The sequence below is a fragment of the Gekko japonicus genome, unplaced genomic scaffold, assembly GCF_001447785.1.
Source record: "Gekko japonicus isolate JY-2015 unplaced genomic scaffold, Gekko_japonicus_V1.1 scaffold1343, whole genome shotgun sequence".
Classification (NCBI taxonomy): domain Eukaryota; kingdom Metazoa; phylum Chordata; class Lepidosauria; order Squamata; family Gekkonidae; genus Gekko; species Gekko japonicus.
Window position 1 is genome coordinate 448563 of NW_015177054.1, and position 20583 is coordinate 469145.

At 46.9% G+C, this 20583-nt stretch overlaps 1 protein-coding gene across 1 annotated transcript in view; it reads left to right on the forward strand.

Moving 5' to 3' along the window:
• Positions 1-20583, forward strand: part of MAPK8IP3 (mitogen-activated protein kinase 8 interacting protein 3) — a 102297-nt gene that overhangs the window by 39307 nt on the left and 42407 nt on the right. Inside the window, exons 9-15 of the mRNA XM_015428132.1 lie at positions 1673-1772; positions 3085-3203; positions 6350-6361; positions 8454-8471; positions 16904-16961; positions 17642-17794; positions 19265-19346. Coding sequence (XP_015283618.1) covers positions 1673-1772; positions 3085-3203; positions 6350-6361; positions 8454-8471; positions 16904-16961; positions 17642-17794; positions 19265-19346 — 542 coding nt within the window. The remainder of the gene's footprint in view (positions 1-1672; positions 1773-3084; positions 3204-6349; positions 6362-8453; positions 8472-16903; positions 16962-17641; positions 17795-19264; positions 19347-20583) is intronic.

Sequence of the window (20583 nt, forward strand, 5' to 3'; positions counted from 1 at the left end):
GCCACAAAAGCCTGCCTTAAGCCTCCTACGGAATGCCATCAAAGATGGGGTGAAGCACCATTCCTTAGGGAGGGAGACTCAAACTGGCAACACTGCTTTAGGGTAGGCCATCTCCCTCAGAACAGACAAGGCACGTGGAGGGATGACTTATGGTCATCTTGGCCGCATTCAGACATTGTGGCAAGCTGTGATTGATCTCAGATTGAGCACGAGTGCAGCTTGTTTGCTGTATTCACGTGCCAAGGTTTGAGCGGACTATAGCAAAGAAGCTGTGTTATTGCAAGATACCCGTTTAATTACAACTTGTTACGACAAATGTAGTAGTCATGTATGGCTGCGAGAGTTGGACTATAAGGAAGGCCGAGCGCCGAAGAATAGATTCTTTTGAACTATGGTGCTGGAGAAGACTCTTGAGAGTCCCTTGGACTGCAAGAAGATCAAATCAGTCAATCCTAAAAGAAATCAACCCTGACGGTTCCCTGGAAGATAATGAAATAATGAAACTGAAGCTCAAATACTTTGGCCACCCAATGAGAAGGGAGCACTCCCTGGAGAAGACCCTGATGCTGGGAAAGATTGAAGGTCAAAGAAGACGGGAACAGCAAAGGATGAGATGGTTAGACTGTGTCATAGATGCAACAAACATGAAATTGAGCCAACTTCAGAGGACGGCGGAAGACAGGAAGGCCTGGCGTGATCTGGTCCATGGGGTCGCGAAGAGTTGGACTCAACTGTGCGACTGAACAACAACAAATGACAAATGTATGCAGCCATTATGTGGGAGAGATGAGATAAAAACCAAAGGTGGTGATTTTGACCGAGAAAATTCTAAATACTGCTGTGATACATAAGATTGTTGCAGTGACAAATTCCATGCCTGATATGTGTACAACGCACTTTAGGTGAAGTCAGACCACTGGACTGTCAAGGTATGTATTTTCTGATATAACCAGCAGCAGCTTTCTGGTGGAGGTATTTCTCTTCACCTGCTACCTGATGCTGTAGCAGATGGTTGGGATAGAACCAGGGACCTTCTGCATACCAAGCAGATGTTCTGCCACTGAGCCACAGCGCTGCCCTTACTTGAAGGTGTGTGATGGACTTATATGGGGTGGACGGCAATCTTCATAAACGAGATTTCCATTCTGTGCTCAAGGACATAGTGTGTGCTGTTTCTTTGTTTGGGAAGCAACTTGATAGAGGTTCTGCCTGGCAAACAAATGGCTCATTCTCAGGGGTCATTTAGTAGAAAAAGAGGTGCAGGAGCTCATTAGCATAACTCATCAGCATAACTTATTTGCATATGCCACACACCCCAACATCACCGGAAGTGTGTCAGAAGGCAACACCCACTGCAAGTTACCTGGCTGCTTCTTGCTCTGACTGAGGGCTGCTGGGAGCAGGGGGCGGGGCTTCTTGCATGTGCTCGCCCCCTGGGCTCTTTACTGCCGGAGCTCCGTTCCTGTGCGCTCCTGCAGGAAATGACCCCTGCTCATTCTCATTTAAACTCTGTAGGACCTTGTGTGAAAAGGACTATAATCTGTGATCTTCTGCAGTGAGAACTGCATCACCCATCTCCTCAATAAGCAGAGAAGTGTACGCCACCCTTCTTGGGTCCCCAGCTTCATCGGCCTTCCTCAGCTTCTTGTTTTTCTCTCGTTTCGTCTGGTAGGAATGGGAAGTAGTGATGAGGGGTCAGATTTTCAAGACATCGACTCCACTCCTGAGTTGGACATGTGTCAGGATCCCAGGCTGGAGCGGACGGGAAATAGGTACATGTTTTGTTTGTTTTAAATTGTTATGTGCATTGCCTCTTGTCAGGCAGTCACTGCAGGCTGTGGAAGGTCGGTAGTTCAGCAGTTCAAGACCCGAGTGTGCCGCATGACGGAGTGAGCTCCCGTCTCTAGTTCCAGCTCCTGCCAACCTAGCAGTTAGAAAGCAAGAAATTGCAAGTAGATAAATAGGTACCCCTTCGGTGGGAAGGGAACAGCGTTTCGTGCGCCTTGGTGTTTAGTCATGCCGGCCACATGACCACGGGAACATCTTCGGACAGCGCTGGCTCTTCAGCGTTGAAACGGATATGAGCACCGCAACCCTAGAGTCGGATTCGACTGGCTTTCGAGCAAGGGAACCTTTCCCTTTTCCCTTTTAGGTCTATTTCATTAGCCTTTGTATGTTTTTATATTTGTATATGAGGTATGAATGGGCCCTTATTTGTTAATTTAATTTGTGTTGAATAAATACATGTATATTTTTGTATGTTTCATAATTAGATTTTTAGAGTTGGCCCTCTTCTATTCTTGACTAACCTTTTTAGGTTCTGAATTCTAGGTTTTAGGTTCAGTTTTTTCCCCTTTTCTCTTTTTTGTCCTACCTGGTATTTTTGGCCACTGTGTGACAGAGTGCTGGACTGGATGAGCCATTGGCCTGATCCAACATTGGCTTCTCTTATGTTCTTATGTTCTCTTATGTTCTTAAATGTATCTAACAAACCCCTGATGGTTGCTGTTTCTGCACTGAGATGGAAATGGTTAGCCGTTCCCCTGCCTGATCTTAGATGCTCCATTTCCCCCCTCTCATCTGCCAGTTTCCAAGTAAATGTATATGTCTATGAAGCTACCTTATACCAAGTCAGACCCTTTGACCACCTAGCCCAGTATTGCCTGCTCTGATTGTCTGCAGTTCTCCAAAGTCTTGAGCCAAAGGTGGCCTTCTGTTTGCCAAGCACATGTTCTGCCTCTGACTCCAGACCAATGCTCCCTCTAAGCTGCGGAGCCTTGTGAGCCAAAATTCTACCTTGGGAGCCACTGGCATTAACATTGTGAGCAAGCAGTTTAGCTACTGCATCAACTAGCTTGCTCTGGAGCCCTCCTTCCTGAGCAAAGTCAAAAATGTGTGAGCCAGAGGCTAAAAAACTGTGAGCTAGCTCACACTAACTCATCTTAGAGGGAACACTGCTCCAGACCCTCCCCAGGTCCCTGGGTCTTCCACAAATGGCATGCAATGATGATGCATTGAGAAGCAGGAAGTGTGGCCAGTCACTGCATGTCTTTGTTTCTGTTTTTTTCCTTCCTCGCACAACAGCCCAACTCAAGGTATCGTCAACAAAGCGTTTGGCATCAACACGGATTCGCTGTACACCGAGCTTACTGAGGTGGGCTCCGAAGCCATCGGAGATGTGGACGAAGGAGCAGATCTGTTAGGTAAAGGATGCCGGCTGAGTGCTGCTTTTGAAATGCCTCCTTTGCTTGGCCCTCACTGCTGATCCTTTGAGGTAGGCTAAGCTGAGAGAGGAGGAGGACCTGAGCGAAGAGCTGAAGGAGGCCCAGGTAGATTATTTAACGCTTGACGTTCCAGAGTGGAGGAGCAATTAGGCACATGGCTAACACCTCGGAGTTCTCCAGAGTATGGGTAGATTCTTTCAGTTCCATCCTGCATGAAGTTGGAAAGATTCACTGGCATAGGACTGCACGATCATTCAGTCAGCCAGGGCAGTGTGTGCACCAGGAATCCCAGAATCCTGCATCATGTTCAAATTAAGGAAATTTAGCATTTTCTGCTCTTTATTTTGCAGTCTTGACTAATTTGCATGACTTACTCTGCTAACCTAGAGAAGGCTGAGGTACTATTGAGTTCACTGGTGCCCCCCCATCTTCTGCCTGCTGTGCTTGTTTTCTTCATGCAGGGAGTTTCCCCACAATTTAAAGTGTCGTAATCCAGGAATGACTGTCCCTGAAGGACTGTGCATACCTCTGACTGCTGAAAATCCTTCCCCGCTCCCTCTTTTTGCCTTCCTTCCTTCCTTCCTTCCTTCCTTCCTTCCTTCCTTCCTTCCTTCCTTCTCTCTCTCTCTCTCTTTCTCTCTGTTTCCTTCCTTCCTTCCTTCCTTCCTTCCTTCCTTCTCCTTCCTTCCTTCCTTCCTTCCTTCCTTCCTTCCTTTTTTTGAGATTTCATCAGGGATTATCCACAGTACTTTCAGACAACTCTTTGCAATCATAAGGACTAGGAACTTAAAAAAAAAAACCCTACACAGGTTGCGTTCTGTAACCAACTAGGCTGCATTCTGTAACCAGCAGTACTTTTTCTATCCTTGTACAGATTCCCAGCTTTCACACAGCTTTACGTAATAAAAATTCCAGCTGGTATTTTAGTAAGTTAATAAATCAGTGCTCCTGGTGTCCCCTTAAACAGTTTATAAAAGGAAGTGAATAATCAATAAGCAGATCAGATAATGACTACATTTAATAACTAAAGAACCACAATGCAGAGTTTCTCCAATTCCAATAACCTTTATTGGCATAACTGCAGAGTTTCTCAATGCTCATAAGCTTCTGCTTCCGGCATTTTTTATTTCCTTCCCCTCCTCTTGCTTTTGGGTTGCACCAAGTTCTTTCCCATGCCCGAACTTGTGCTCGCGTCTTGCTGGCTCGCTCCCCTTCCTCGCAGAATTCTCACCCAATGCCCCCTATGGCTTATTTTGTTTAATTTACTAAATCTGTAGCCTGCTTTTCCATTGGATGTGCTCCAGGTGACTGGCAAAATCGATGTCATGTAAAATGACAGTACAAAATCAGTAAAACAAAAAGGTTATAATAGAGCCAAGAATGCCATGGCTGTTCTCTTCTGATTTCTCCACCTCCTCCGTTCTGGTGCAGGAAGATTTCTTTTTCTGCATTTATGCACAAATGGCTTCCAACGAGACCTGAAAAATGGGTTGTCATGGAGCAGTTGTCAACTCGTGGCAGATATTTACATCCATCTGAACATAGGAATCATCGATTAGAGTCTGTCCCCCATTGCTGGGAAAAATCAACACAGAATTGTTTAACTGCTTAACTGAATTCCTCTCCTTTTCCACCCTAGCCATGGATCTATGTTTCCATCTTCCCCTCCTTCATTGCAGCTCAGTGGGGTTTTCTGGTAGACGAATGTATTCTTGCATTGCCTGGTCCAGAATCTTGAAGGGAGGGGCAGCTGGCTGTTGAACCATAGCTGCGGCTGCTGGGGTGGAGGGTGGGTGGAAGCAACTCCGTTTTCTCCTAGGTGGGTGTTTTGGAGCAATAATGCTTTTGTTCCCTCAACTGAGAGGGAATGTCTGATGACGAGAGGAGCCCAAAGGACACAGAAAGCGGTAAGTGATGCAATATCTTTAAATCCAGGAGCAAAGAGGCAAAATCCAGGTCTTTAATCTGTATCTTGAACGCCGACCTGCTCACTTTGAGCTCTGTCAGGCAGCCCACCGAAACCTCTGAAGTCTGGTCTGCAGCTGTAGCAGAATGAGGTCTCAGGATGCTGAAGTGGTAGAATGACTGCAGGGAGGAGGTTTACACGTCGGCATGTTCCCTCTGGTGAAAGCTTTCAGCAACTAGAAAATCATCAGAGGGAGCAGCTCCCCCCCCCCTCAGTTGTGCGAGCTTCCTGGTTGCAGGAAGTTGTGTATACAGAAGAAACAGTCAAAGTATGAAGTGGTGCAGTCCATTCTACCACCACAAGCTTCTACCCCCCTCATTCTGTTGCTTGACTAAACCAGGCCCCAACTCTCTTGGTTTGGCTCGTTTTCCTGGAGTTGCAGAAATGCCCGGTTGATAAGCTACAGGCCCGTGGGCAGCTTTGGACTTAAGGCCAAGTGATGCCGGCTGGTTTTAGCCAATGTTTAATCAGTGCCTTTGGAAGATCACGGGCGTGACTGTGAAAGTTAGTTGCCCAAAAAAGGTTGTGAGGTTTTTATCCTCTTCATTAAGGTGGGGAGAAGATCCAAGCCAAGAAACGGCCTTTTGTCTTGCAGCTGAAATGGCAAGCCTTGTAGGAAACATTAGTGAGAAAGTGAGGTTCTATCCAGAATTGTAAACAATCCAGAAATAGAACTCCTCACCAATGTTCTCTCTAAGCTGCAGAGTCTTGTGAGCAAAAATTCAACGTTGCGAGCATTAAAGTTGTGAGCCAGCTATTGGGCTGCTACATAAATTAGCTTGCTCTGGAGCCCTCCGTCCTGAGTCGAGACAAAAATGTGTGAGCCGGTGGCTAAAAAACTGCGAGCTAGCTCACACTGACTCAACTCAGCTTAGAGGGAACACTGCTCCTCGCCCTTGTTTCCATTGGGGGGAAAAACCGACCGTACCCCATTCCTCCAAATGTCCCTCACGTAGATTCATGCCATTTGCAATCACGGCAGGTCCTGTCTCTTACTATTTCATGCCTTTTGACATTGAAATGGCACAGTCATTGTTAATTTTTTTTTTATCCAGACTTTTTTATTTTGTTGGTTTTGGTCACTGATTGACTCTTTTTTCCCCCCCACTTCCTTTCCTCCCCTCTTGTCTCTCTGTGCTTCGCTGGACATGGCCCATAGGGGAGTTTTCAGGTGTGTATCTCTCTTTTGTTCAGATTTCTTGTTTGTCCCCCTCCCCGCCTTTGATTTCTTTTCTGCCCCTTCCCCTTTTTCAAGTTTTTGAATAAAATGACATGGGTATACACATGTGATACTCCCCTGCTGTTGTCCAATCACGGTTGGCTTTGCAGCCTTTGTCCTGCCTCTCCCTTGTCTGATTGGCTTGCACAGTTTAAGGTTCCAAACCCCCGTTAGAACATCTCTGCTTTTTGCTCACTTGGCCCACTACATCCTGATAAGCTTTTTTTGGGGTGGTTTTCTGCACCCATGCTCTACTTCTTTGACCCCTCTCTCTTTGGGACCCGGGAGGCGGGACAGACCTGCTGTTAATGGATGCTTGCTATGGAGAGGGATTTTGTTTTCCAGGGCAGGCAATAAATCTATTAGGTTCCTCCTTCCTAGCAAATTCATCTTGTAGGTGTCATGGCATAGGTAGGTGGGTAGGCTCAGTTCTCACAGCTGACAAGTTTGTGGAGGAATGAGGGATGGAGTTGACCATTGGAGCTATAGCTGGACTCTAACAAAGAACACATTTTCTAGATGAGTATTGAATGTGTATACTTCGGGAGGCAGTTAAGTACCTTTCTCTGCACCTGCTCTATGAGGAAACGAGATCTACACTCAGTACTTAAAAGGTTTACCTCAGTAGGATATCCTAGAGCAGGCACAGAGAAAGGAATCAGACGGTTAAGGTCGTGGGGCACCTTCGGTCTAAGGTAAAGAATTCTGGACAGTTTTAGATTACAAAGAAGGTTTAAGTGGAGGACACACGGATGACAGATGTTTACCAGATCATGAATGGTGTGGAGGACGTGGAGAGAGAAGATTGTTTCCCTCTGACTGTCTAATCATGCTAGAATGTGGAGGCCACTCAATGCAGTTGTTCCAAAGTCAATGTAGGACAGATGGAAGAAAGTCTTTCCTCTAGAATTACTGTAGGAATTCACTTTTCCAAGCTTAGATGCTTTTGCAAAATGTTAGACAAATCCAGGGAGGGAAGACCACGTAATGGCTGTGGGCCTGGAACAGCAACTGAAGCATCTGTGTGCTGGGACAGTATATTTCTGAATGGCAGATCTTGCCTGGCTCTTGCCAGATATTTCTGAATGCCAGATCTTGCCTGGCTCTTGCCTGGCTTAAGGCATCTGGTTGGCCGCAGCTGGGCACTGGCTACCCTTAACCTGATCCAGCAGGGCTTTTCTTCTGTGTTGTACTCCTCCATTCATCTAACAGGAAAGGGATGGAGGTAGCCTTCCTGCTGGAGGATAAATGAAGTTTTCAAATGGCAGTGGGAAATGTGCCATTTATGTCCCATTGTTCATAATACAGACTAGATGATTTTCTTTGTTTCAGGTGTGAGTGGAGGAATGAATATATAAGTCCCAAAAGTCAATCAAATATCCGATTGATTGATTTCTCCCCCATTTTTATCCTGTATTTCTTCCATTCTGGAATCCATGGTGCTTTGTATAGGGTTCCCTGGAGATCTTCCCTTTAGCAAGGTTGCTGGATCATGCCCTTGCAAGCTCACCTTGGAGCTTAAACAGTTTGTGAACAGAAGTTTGCTTGTGACGGAAAGAACAGCCGCAGCAGTCTCTAGCTTTGATTTTTCTTGATTGCCGCTCGTTAGACAACACTGTACCGATTTCATACTGAGGAGTTCTCAGTTAGGCCCGATGTCTTCCCACAACTGTCTTGTTCAGCTGTTCACCGACCTCCCCCCAAGACTCATCAGTACTGTCTTTTTGGTCACTTATTCCCCAAAGGGCGATATGTCAGAAGCTCCGTTGTTTCTCCAGGGCAGAGAACAAGGACAGAACCAGAACATGCTATCCGATTGCTTTATCTTAAAATCTGCTCAGGCAGATGAAAATGGACAGCACAACTCATTCCCATGCTCAGACCTGCTCCGAAAGTACATCGCCATTTTTTTTGCCGTTTACAGATTGGAATTTAACGGCTGCTTTTCTCTCTCTCTTTTTCTTCCCTCTTTTTCCTCTTCTTCGTCCCTCTCTCTTTCTGAACCCCCCCCTCCTCTTTTTCTCATATGGAATGACTTACGTAGTACGGGATGATTTCTTTGGTAAGGCAAAGGCCGTTTTAAACCTATGGGTGTTTTCTTTCCCCCCTTTTCTGTTCATTCGACATCTCTTCATGCTTTTCCCCAGGATTTCTTGGGCCTGTTTTTTAATTTGTTTCATTTCTCATTTTTGTGCTGGTGATTATTTTCTTGAGAAGCAGTCGATGGGTCTTCCATTGTTTTGGGAGATCTTTTCTTCTGTTTGGGGATATCGTCACGATCCACTCGGATGCTTCAAACAGCTCAGGAGAGGCAGGCCAAGTGGAGAGGCCCTAGAGCCTGTCTCTTTCCCAAAGTCAGTTTTCCTGGGAATATTAAAAAAAAAACACAAAAAAACCCAAACACCTTTCATGTGAGCCTCTACATTACTTGTTTCACGGTCTGCCTGTTGGGCTACTACCAGAGCTGATGCTGTCTGGGGCACACAGTTCAAAGTATTAAATGTTTATTTTTAAGGACACCCTTTTTAGTTACTTAGTCTAATTAATTAAAAATATCTCCCTGATTACTCAGGCATAGCAGATTTTTTTTTTTAATAGATAGTCATCAGGGCTATTTTTGGGCAGGAACGGAGTTCCGGCTGACTTCCAAGTTGGCCACGCCCGGCAGGAACTCATTAGCATAACAGGCCACACCCAACAGCAGAAACTCATTAGGATTGGCCACATTAGGGGTGTGTGGCCTAACATGCAAAGGAGTTCCTGCTACAAAAAAGCCCTGGGTTTTGACAACAAACAAGGTAAACAGAATAAGAAGGGAAAGGTGGGTGTGGCTGGATGACCACACTAATGAGTTCCAGCCGGGCGTGGCCAACTTTTCTACAAAAAAAGCCCTGGATAGTCTTCAATGCAAGTATAAAAAGTGCAGGTAACAAATGCTGTCTTAGAAGAGGACTTCTTTCCAATTTGAGACAATGGAGAATGCCTCTCCTGAGATGATGCCTGCTGCAATGCACGTGTGTCATGTAAAGGAAGTATGTTTCCCCTCTTTAGAACAGTAGCTGATTCTCATATGCAGATATGATGGATCAACTAAGGTTTCTTCGGTTGGGTATCAGCTTCATGTATTGAGGAAGCCGTTTTATATTAATCCCTGCCTGATGAAAGCAAGGCTGGGCCTTTTTCTTGGACATGCTAGCTTTCATCAGTCAGGGAGCATTCCATCATGCCGTCTGCTACCTGCATTCTGAAAGCAGAACCAAGTTGCCTGTACCCTGGTGCTGCTTCTGGAAGCTGAGCTCTGCCTTGTAGAGTGGCATCGTATTTAACTGATACGTTAAAAGCAAACGGAAGAAAAATGTGCCTTATACATTTTAAATCTTGATCTGTCTAAAGGATGCAAATTTGCTAATATATATTTATTTTAGTAATCCTAAAAGTAATCAACCCTGACTGTTCCCTGGAAGGCCAGATAATGAAACTGAAGCTCAAAGACTTTGGCCACCCAATGAGAAGGGAGCACTCACTGGAGAAGACCCTGATGCTGGGAAAGATGGAAGGTCAAAGAAGACGGGGACGGCAAAGGATGAGATGGTTAGACAGTGTCATAGATGCAACGAACATGAAGCTGAGCAAACTTCAGAGGACGGCGGAAGACCGGAAGGCCTGGCGTGATCTGGTCCGTGGGGTCGCGGAGAGTCGGACTCGACTGTGCGACTGAACAACAACAATTTATTTTAGATAACATAGGCAAAAACAAGCAGGAATCAGGAGATCTCCAGTCTTTAAAAAAAATTTAAATGGGCCATGTGGAATTCCTATTTTCATGTGAGCCCTGGAGGAGGGGATGTGGCATATTCCTACTCTTAGCCTTGCAAAAACAATTAGAAATGGGAGCACAATAATGTGGCTGAGTTTTTTCTTTTCGCGTTCTTTTCTTTTGTTGATGCATGTATAATGGGGGTGGGAAGAGAACACTGTGTGTGTAGGGGGGTAAACATTTTCTTCCAGGGCTGGATTAAGACATGCTGAGGCCCTAAACTCTTTCAAGGTCAAGAGCCCTCCCCATAGTATTACCAAAAAAGTGTATGACTCTAACATTTGACTTTACTACTTTTTTAAAAGATGCCCCACACTAATCTGAGGCCCTAGTCTGTAGCTGATTTAGTTTGTGCAGAAATCCAGTTCTGCTTCCTTCCCCAGATTGATGGTTATTAACCAGTTTGAAAAAAACCCCTCCAAATGGGAGATCTGATTATGAACTTCCCGCCATTCTTTCAGACCTTGTCTTGCTTCCCACATCCATGGGTAGGAGCCAATGCTCCCTCTAAGCTGTGAAGTCTTGTGAGCAAAAATTCTACTTTCTGAGCCAGTGGCATTAAAGTGGTGAGCGAGCGATTTGGCGACTGCATAAATCAGTTTGCTCTGGAGCTCTCCTCCCTGAGCTAAGACAAAGGTGTGTGAGCCGGAGGCTAAAAAACTGTGAGCTAGCTCACACTAACTCAGCTTAGAGGGAACACTGGTAGGAGCAGAGAACTTCTTTGCAGGGTGCTGCATCCCTGCAAGCCTGTCGAAACACTGAGTTTTTACAAGAGGTCGAACTCTGTGCCCCTGATAGATCCTGTGTCATTCTGGAGTAATAAACTTCTACATATGCCGGCTCCAAATGGCATTTAAAAAAAAAAAAGGCCCTATTCAGTCCAGACACTGATTCTGTCTTTGAGCACAGGGTCTGGTATCCAGGACCAGAAAATTCCCAGACGCTTGGTTGCCTGGGCACCTAAAATGTTTATGCTGGTGCCTAACAACATGCTGGGTCAAATGAGTCTTCACTTATTTGCAAACCGAGGCGTGCCACCATCCGAATGATGTCTGATGGTTTGGTTTGCTGATGGAGAACATGGCATACAGATCACATGCTGTCTGAAACATCCGAAGGGAGTCTTCTCTTTTTGTCTTACTGGTTGTTGTAGTGACCCCCCCCCCTTTTAAAAACGCAACTGCTGCTACTTTTCCATTCCTGTCGGGAGCTTGTCTGTGTCATTGTAAGTCTACCCCATCTCATTGTGGGAAGAAGGTGTGCGTGCAGCCTCGGGGGTTTGTCGTGACTTGTTTTCACACTTCGTCTTGTGCTACTGTGGCTCTCATGAACTTTTCATTTGTCTTGAATGTGTGTTTGGTGTTTTACTGTGCAAGTAAGCGAAATCAAGGAGCTGCGGTGGCTCAAGTGGTTGAGATGCTGAACTGCAGGCTGTGGAAGGTCGGTAGTTCAGCCGTTCGAGACCCGGGTGCCGCATGATGGAGTGAGCTCCCGTCTTTAGTTCCAGCTCCTGCCAACCTAGCAGTTCGAAAGCAAGAAATTGCAAGTAGATAAATAGGGACCACTTCGTTGGGAAGGTAACAGTGTTCCGTGCGCCTTGGTGTTTAGTCATGCCGGCCACATGACCACGGAAACATCTTCGGACAGCGCTGGCTCTTCGGCTTTGAAACAGAGATGAGCACCGCAACCCTAGAGTCGGACTCGACTGGCTTTCGAGCAAAGGAACCTTTACCTTTACCTTAAGCAAAATCAACAACAACAACAATTAATATTTTTCTTCCCGGTGTAAAGAGGGAAGAGTGTTTTGAATCTAGAAAAAGCAGCACTTAGGTGTTTTGCCTTTGATTTGGGTGGCGGGCTTTCCTTAGCTCAAGCGAGAGGAAACAACCCAAGCAAGAGAGAAGAAATACTTCCCTGTGTTGCAATCTCAGTATTGCTTGTTTCATCATTGAGGACAATTTGTGTGCGCAGGGCCCAGCTTGGAACACCGTGAGATGTAGCTTATCAGTTCTGTTGTTTCCTTCTCTGATCTTTGTTCTTAGAAGAGAGGGGCAGTCTGGTCCTGTGAGGGGGGCTTGCTGCAGGATCTGTGGGGGAGCAAGGGCATTTCTCATGTCATTCCTAGCAGCACGAGGAGGAGGGTAGGGTAGGGGGTCTTTTGCAGAGAGTTCTTAGCATTCTTAGCAAATGACCAATTCTCTGCATTCTTCAAAGAGGGTGCTATGGGCAGTGTAGATATGAATTGCATGGAGGCATAATGGGGAAGAAATGTAGAGTCCAGTGGCATCTTTAAGACCAACCAACGAAAGCTCCAGGTAGGAGCTTTCATGTGCAAAGCACACTTTTTCAAATGCAGTGGAATGGGATGTAAGGTTCAAACTTATAGACTGCTTCAGACCAACACGGATGCAATGCTCCCTCTAAGCCAGTGGTGGCAAACCTTTTAGAGACCGAGTGCCCAAACTGCGACCCAAAACCCACTCATTTATCGCAAAGTGCCAACACGGCAATTTAACCTGAATACGGAGGCTTTACTTGAGAAAAAACAACTCCTACATTGACTTAAGATGATCCAAACAAAGTAAGGAAAGCAATCCCAAATGCTTTCATTTGCTTAAAATTATTTGGCAGAGAATTCGACACTTTAATGATGGTCTGGGCCTGGCTGGGGCGATGGCACGCGTGCCCACAGAGAGGGCTCTGAGTGCCGCCTCTGGCACCCGTGCCATAGGTTCGCCACCACTGCTGTAAGCTGTGGAGTCTTGTGAGCAAAAATTCTACTTTATGAGCCACTGTTATTAAAGTTGTGAGCGAGCGATTTGGCTAGTGCACAAATTAGCCATCCTTCCTGAGCTAAGACAAAAATGAGTGAGCCGGAGGCTAAAAAAACTGTGAGCTAGCTCACACTGACTCAGCTTTAGAGGGAACACTGCACGGATGAGTACCTGGATCCAGCATAATGGGGAAGTTAGGTATAATCAGAACATCCTGCTTCACGATCAGCTTCTCTGGCTGGCCTCTCCACTCATTTCCCCCCCCCCTCAACTATTGGCTAGGGTTGGATGCTTCCCTGTGAACATGATGGCCTCACATGTTTAAGAGAAAGACTTGCTGGCCAGTTTAGATGCGGAACTGTTTTGGGGTTGGTTGCTTCCGATTAAATGGGCGACAGCATAGCAATGTTACCCCATCATTGACCAGAATTTGATGACCCCCAAGAGTCGGACTCGACTGTGCGACTGAACAACAACAAATTAGATGGTAAAATGTGCATCCAATATCCTAGATTCTGGAAACCTTTTGTGCCTTCCTGGGTCTTTGCTGCAATTCATGGAGGAGGGGGGGGGGAAAGTAAGATTGCGCCCTTGATTCACTCAGTCCCAGCTGTGCCAAGTGAATTCTCAGCCGCTGTTCTTGCACATTTAGTCACAGGCTGATTGCAAAAAGTCATCTCGTTGTGGGCGGAAAGACAGTAGCGAGAGTCCATCCTCTGAGTTTCAATGCGCGAGGGAGATGGCCTTGGCTTTAGAGCAGATAAAACTGGATGGAATAGACTAGTGGTCTGATACAGTAGAATGCATCATGTGGATGGGTTTAGCTTTGTGGTAGAGCACTCAAGTGGTGAAGACGCTGAACTGCAGGCTGTGGAAGGTCAGTAGTTCAGCAGTTCGAGACCCGAGTGTGCCGCATGACGGAGTGAGCTCCCGTCTCTAGTTCCAGCTCCTGCCAACCTAGCAGTTCGAAAGAAAGAAACTGCAAGTAGATAAATAGGGACCACTTCGGTGGGAAGGGAACAGCGTTCCGTGCGCCTTGGTGTTTAGTCATGCCGGCCACGTGACCACGGAAACGTCTTCGGACAGCGCTGGCTCTTCGGCTTGGAAACGGAGATGAGCACCGCAACCCTAGAGTCGGACTTGACTGGCTTTCGAGCAAGGGAACCTTTACCTTTTTAGAGCATCTGCTTTGCATGCAAGAAGGTCCAGGTTCAAACCCAGCAGCCCAGATAGAAGAAGAAGAAGAAGAAGAAGAAGAGATTGGATTTGTGCCCCGCCCTTCACTTGGAGTCTCAGAGCGGCTTACAAACTCCTTTCCCTTCCCCTCCCCACAACGGACACCCTGTGAGGTGGGTGGGGCTGAGAGAACTCTGACACAAACTGCTCTTTCTCAAGGACAGCTGTGCCAGAGCTTGTGACTGACCCAAGGTCACATCAGCAGGTGCAAGTGGAGGAGTGGGGAATCAAACCCGGTTCTCCCAGATTAGAGTCCGCACACTTAACCACTACACCAAACTAGATACCTAAGCCAACTGTCTGAGTGGCCTCCTAAAATCTGTTTTTGTCCATAATTGGCTTGCAAGACATATGGCACAGGAATACAGGATGACCTTGTCCATAATTGACTTGTGGGACATATTGGCATGGGAATACAGGGTGATCTTGACAGGCTAGAAAACTGGGCTAAAACAACTAAGATGAATTTCAGCGGGTATAAATGTAAAGTACTGCATTTAGGTAGGACAAATCAAATGCATAATTATAGGACGGGGGAGACTTTCCTTGGCAGTAGTATGTGTGAAAAGGATCTAGGGGTCTTAGTAGACCGTAAACTGAACATGAGTCAGCAGTGTGATGCGGTAGCTAAAAAAGCAAATGCGATTTTGGGCTGTATCAACAGAAGTATAGTGTCCAGATCACGTGAAGTGATGGTATCGCTGCACTCTGCTCTGGTTAGACCTCACCTAGAGTATTGTGTCCAGTTTTGGGCACCACAATTTAAGAAGGGTATAGACAAGCTGGAACGTGTCCAGAGACAAAGATGGTGAGGGGTCTGGAGACCAAGTCCTATGAGGAAAGGTTGAAGGAGCTGGGTATGTTTAGCTTGAAGAGGAGACGACTGAGAGGTGATACGATAATTATCTTCGAATACCTGAAGGGCTGTCATATAGAAGATGGTACAGAGTTGTTTTCTGTTGCCCCAGAAGGTCGGACCAGAACCAGTGGGTTGAAATTAATCAAAAGAGTTTTTGGCTAAGCATTCAGAAAGAACTTCCTGACAGAGTGGTTCCTCAGTGGAACAGGCTTCCTCGGGAGGTGGTGGGCTCTCCTTCTTTGGAGGTTTTTAAACAGAGGCTAGATGGCCATCTGACAGCAATGCTGATTGTGTGAACTTAGGCAGATCATAAGAGGGAGGGCAGGAAAGGTTGCATCAGTGCTTAGTTCTTGTGGCCCTTTCATACATGCCCAGGGAAAGGCGGATCACCACTTTGGGGTCAGGAAGCAATTTTTCTCCAGGCCAGTTTGGCTGGAGATCCTGGAGGCTTTTTTTGGTCATCTTCTGGGTGTGGAACGGGTCACTGGGGGTGTGGTGAGGAGACTTTTGTGGATTTCCTGCATTGTGCAGGGGGGTTGGACTAGATGACCCTTCCAACTCCACGATTCTCTGATTCTGTGAATCTGTGAATGCCACTAGCAGTGATTGTCTCATTTTTAAAGAGTTTTGTATGCTCATGCTGTGGTGGTGGTGGTCCATCAGTGATCATTAGACATTATGTTCAGTTGCAGAATTGCCATGTGGTGAGGGCTCGATGGGGTTTGTAGTAGCTGGAACGGCAGAACCATTTCCATTCTAAGAAGGTGTGTTGTGCTAAATTGTGAAGGGGCTGTTCTTGTAGCTGACCTCATAAGCCAGGATGGAAAACAGGCAGCCACAATCCTGAGAGTCTTCTTCAGGCGGTTTGTTTGGATAGAAATGAACGTTGCAGAAGGGACTGAGTGGAGTTGGTCTCACTCACCCCATCCCTCAACCTCTATGCATCCAAGCTTAGCATTTGCCTGGCACCTAATGAGGCACCCTCGAATGCATGCAAGCCCCAGGAAAATGGATAGTACTGGAGCATTCTGTTGGTTGTGGCCTCTGTGTAAAAGGTATGCTTGAATGTGGCATTGGGGCCAGCAAGTGTGATGTCAAGTGGCCTCCTTTACACATTCATGGTTATCTTAAATGAACGTCTGATCAGTTGCCTGATTAGTTGCTGTGGATTTTGCGGGCTGTGTGGCCGTGGTCTTGGCACTGTAGAACCTGACGTTCCGCCAGTAGCTGTGACAAGGTCAATGATCCCTCTAAGCTGTGGAGTTCTTGTGAGCAAAAGTTCTACTTTGTGAGCTCGTGGCATTAAAGTGGTGAGCGAGCGGCTTGGCTACTGCATAAATTAGTTTGCTCTGGAGCCCTCCTTCCTGAGCTAAGGCAAAAATCTGTGAGCTGGAGGCTAAAAAACTGTGGGCTAGCTCACACTAACTCAGCTTAGAGGGAGCCCTGGTCAAGGTGCCTGCTTCTTCTCTCAGATAGAGTGGCTGTAAAAGTTACAGTGGAAAAGAGGATCCAGGCTACCATTGATAGATCCAGCAATTGCTTTAGTGCGGCCATGTGCTCCGCCCATCCCGTGAAGGGTAGCCTCTGTACTTGGGTGAATGGGTAACCCTACAGTTCTAGGAAGTAAAATGCAGGACATGTTTGCCGCTGTTCCAGGATCTCAGCATGCTGGGAGACAGTTTGGGTTGTGCAGAAAAACGTATAGCCTGTTCACAAGGGCGAATTGTCCTTCAGAAAATCACGAAGTTCTGCCTTTTCAAAGGGAAATCTCCATGGCCACTTTTATTATTTGTCTGTTTCCTCCCCAGGAATGGGCAAAGAAGTGGGGAATCTCTTGTTGGAGAATACGCAGCTCCTGGAAACAAAGTAAGAAATGAGGCATATTTGTCAGTTTACTTCAGGTGTGTGCCGTGTCTGAAGGCGCTCTTGGAGAACCCAGAATCTAGCCTCCTATTGGGGGGGGGGGGGGCATTTTTCCAGGAAAGGAAAGACACCGGTGAGTCCCATGTGTGCCCAAACTGTATAAAGTAATGTTCAGTTGGCCAAACAAGGGGTTTTTTTGTTGGTAGTTTGGAAAAATTTTAATATTACAGTTCTGCTGGGACTACTTAGAATGGAGACAGATGATTGGGTTTTCAGAAAGAACCCTTTCGGAGAGGCATTGTGCAGTATGCTTGTGTATCTCTTGTTACGGTGTTGCCTCTGGCCAAGTAGATTTTTCAGCTTTTTGCAGCCACACAGAAACCTGCAAAGCTTGTTTTGCGGAGGTGAAAATGCAATGAGTGTGCACACGCCATGCACAGCCAGCCCTCTTTCAGATTACCTTTGGCTTGGGAAAACTGTCATCTGTCTCTAGCCTATAATCTACCTGGCGGCACCTGGTATAAGAAGAGTATGCTCTAATGTAATGTAAGGGTTTGTCTTGGATATTTATGATTTGAATCTCTTAAGCTTCGCATCCATGTCCAAACTCCTCACTCTTCCCCATTCAACTGCTCCTGCATACCCATTTCATTCTAATGCTATTTGTTTTCTTTGCCTTAAAGAAATGCTTTGAATATAGTGAAGAATGACTTAATTGCGAAAGTTGATCAGCTCACAGGGGAGCAGGAGGTGCTGAAAGGAGAGCTCGAAGCGGCAAAGCAGGCAAAAGCCAAAATGGAAGCCAGGATCAAGGAACTCGAGGAGGAGCTGAAAAGGTGAGTGACCCCCCCCTCCCCCAACTCCAAAGTCAACTATTTTTATTGGGACATCCGTAGACAGAGTTCCCTGGCCTACACAGAGTCCCAGTGAGCTTTCATCCTTCTCTCCTCAAGCTTATTTCAGATGTCACTCCAGGTTACGTTCAAGGACGTTTAACTGCAGCTGCTGGATGACCTTGGCCAAGCCATAGTTCTGTCAGAGCTGTCCTTGAAAGGGCAGTTCTTGAAAGAGCTCTCTCAGCCCCACCCACCTCACAGGGTGTCTGTTTGTCAGGATCCACAGCAACAATGAAGTACACACTTGCAGGAAGGTTTTACTTTATTCGAAGCTATAGATGCATGGACAGGAAAACTGTTAGGAATGAGGGGGGGAGCAATGAGCATGGCATGTTATAGTACATTCAAACAACTGAGGCCCAATTGCGGGAGTTCCCGCGCGCGCCATCGGGCCTGGGAGCAAACGCTTCTAGGCGGCACAAGCTGTCTCCTTCCCACGGTTTTCCCTGAGATCACCCAAGCAACTATCCAGCAGCAGCAACCACCTGTGGCCTTGAGAGATATAGACGTTCCAGCAGCTAAGCAATTAAGCGCATCAACAGGTCTACATATGAAAGCGAAAGCAACCAAGCGCATACACGAAGGAAGAAAAAAAAACATTGGCAGCTTGCTGACACTGTTGTGGGGAGGGGAAGGGAAAGGAGTTTGTAAGCCGCTCTGAGACTCCAAGTGAAGGGCGGGGCATAAATCCAATCTCCTCCTCCTCCTCCTCCTCCTTCTTCCCACTGTTGGCAAACCAGACTCAAAAGTCCCCTGACCTCTGCCCCTGTACAACTTAAGGGTTGGTGACTAGAGACCCATGTACCAAATCCATCCTCCTGTTGCCCACACTCACATTTCATTTATTTATGTATTTATTTAATGTATATCCTTGTTTCTTCCATCCTAGAGCTCGGGGGAATCCCAGGAGTTCTCCCATCCAGGCAACAACCAGACCCAGATCTCCTTATTTATTTATTTATTTAATTTATTTAACATTCGATTTCTAGACCGCTCAACCCCCGAAGGGCTCTGAGCGGTTTACGTCGTACAATTTAATTACACTCCCTCACTAGGGCCACACATTGAGGGGAGATGACTACCTAACAGGCACCCGTGGCAGGGTCTTGGTTGTTGTTTCTGCGGAAGTTCTTCGTCCCGGGTGACGACGTCTCGGCGCAGATCTTCTTCGACCGCAGCGACTCCTTCCGGGGATGGTCCGGAAGTGCCATCGAAGTTGCTGTATGATGTGCTCTCCAACCATACCCTGGTTATGATATGGGGAAGCATCTGTGGCAACAGCAACCGGGGCGGTCTGCTTTGAGGGATGAGCGTTGAGGCGCTCACCGGTCACCCCTCACTCTTGTCCCAGAATGTCTCCCTCAGAACAGGAGTTGTAACCTCCCATCCTCTTTTCTCCCTCTTTCCTAGAGTGAAATCGGAAGTGATTGTTGCCCGACGAGAACCCAAAGAGGAGGTGGAGGATGTAAGCAGCTATCTCTGTACAGAATTGGTATATGACATTACTAAAATGCCGGGGAAGGGACGGTGAGGGCGGTGCTGGGGGGTTTCTTCCTTATTTACCCGAATAATAATAATACCAGAATGCATACTTTATTGTCCTTCTGGGTGCAAGGTACCCAGTGGCAGGTGGTTCTGTTGGATGTCACCAGATTCCGGTCCACAGCCACCCACCTTGTGGACCTGATCACATTAAAATAGAAGCTGCCTGAGAGGAGTTTGCTGCTCCTTTACAGCTAAGAGTTCATTTACCAATTCGCTGCAAAAGTGCAGCTTGATGTCTTCGTTTAAAATGGCATATGGTGCTCGCTCTCCCACAAGGACTCCAGGCAGTGCTCAAATGACCCTTCAGCTATTAAACCGGGAGCCAGAAAGGATCCGCAATAAGACCCAAGTCAGAAAGCGTACCTTCAGAATTTTTTTTTGTTAAATTCTCTTCAAAAGCCAGGCAGAGACGTTCTGCCCCTGTTGGCTTTATGTTCTAAATATCAAGGGAGTCGGAGACGTTACCAGAAGTTGTGTTGGTACAGTTTTGGCTGTGCCAAATTCTGAAGAGTTGTGCCAGCACAACTCACAACTGTGCAGAGATAAAAATTCTGACAGAAGTGCTGGCTGAAGGTCTCCCATCTTGGATGCCATGGTTGCCTCAGGGTTCAGGGTTCCTCAGCAAAATATCCTGTTAACCCAGAGCAGGGGGAGACCAAAAAAACCAGGGAAGACATCCACAAGGAGATTCCCAGTTCCTTCGCCTCAGTCATCTTTTCATAGGGGAGTAAGCAGTAACTCTCTTGCTTCCAAATCCCAGTCCAGTTCGTTGAAACATGTGGCTGTCCTGCTATCAGTTCTGTTGCCGAATCGTTGCATAGACTTGGAGCTACCTTTTATTTATTTATCTATATATCTAATTCTCAAGTCGCCCCCTGGTGTGCGGATACTTAAATCCGCACATCGGGGGGACCTGGGGGGGGAGGGAGAGGTTTGTGCGCACGTGGGACGGTCCCCACGTGTGCACAAAAATCCTAAATCTGGGGAAAAACATTGGGGGGATGTTTAAATCCCTCCGAAACTCACAGAGCGTCCCCTGCGCATGCGCAGGGAACGCTCTGTGACCGCCGCTGCCGCCGCCGCTTGAAAGGTGAGCAGCGAGCCGGGAGGGGGGCCCTCGCTTCGGAGCCGGGGGGAGGAGAAAAAGCCGCGAGGCTTCGGAGCCGGGGGAAGGGGAGAGAGCA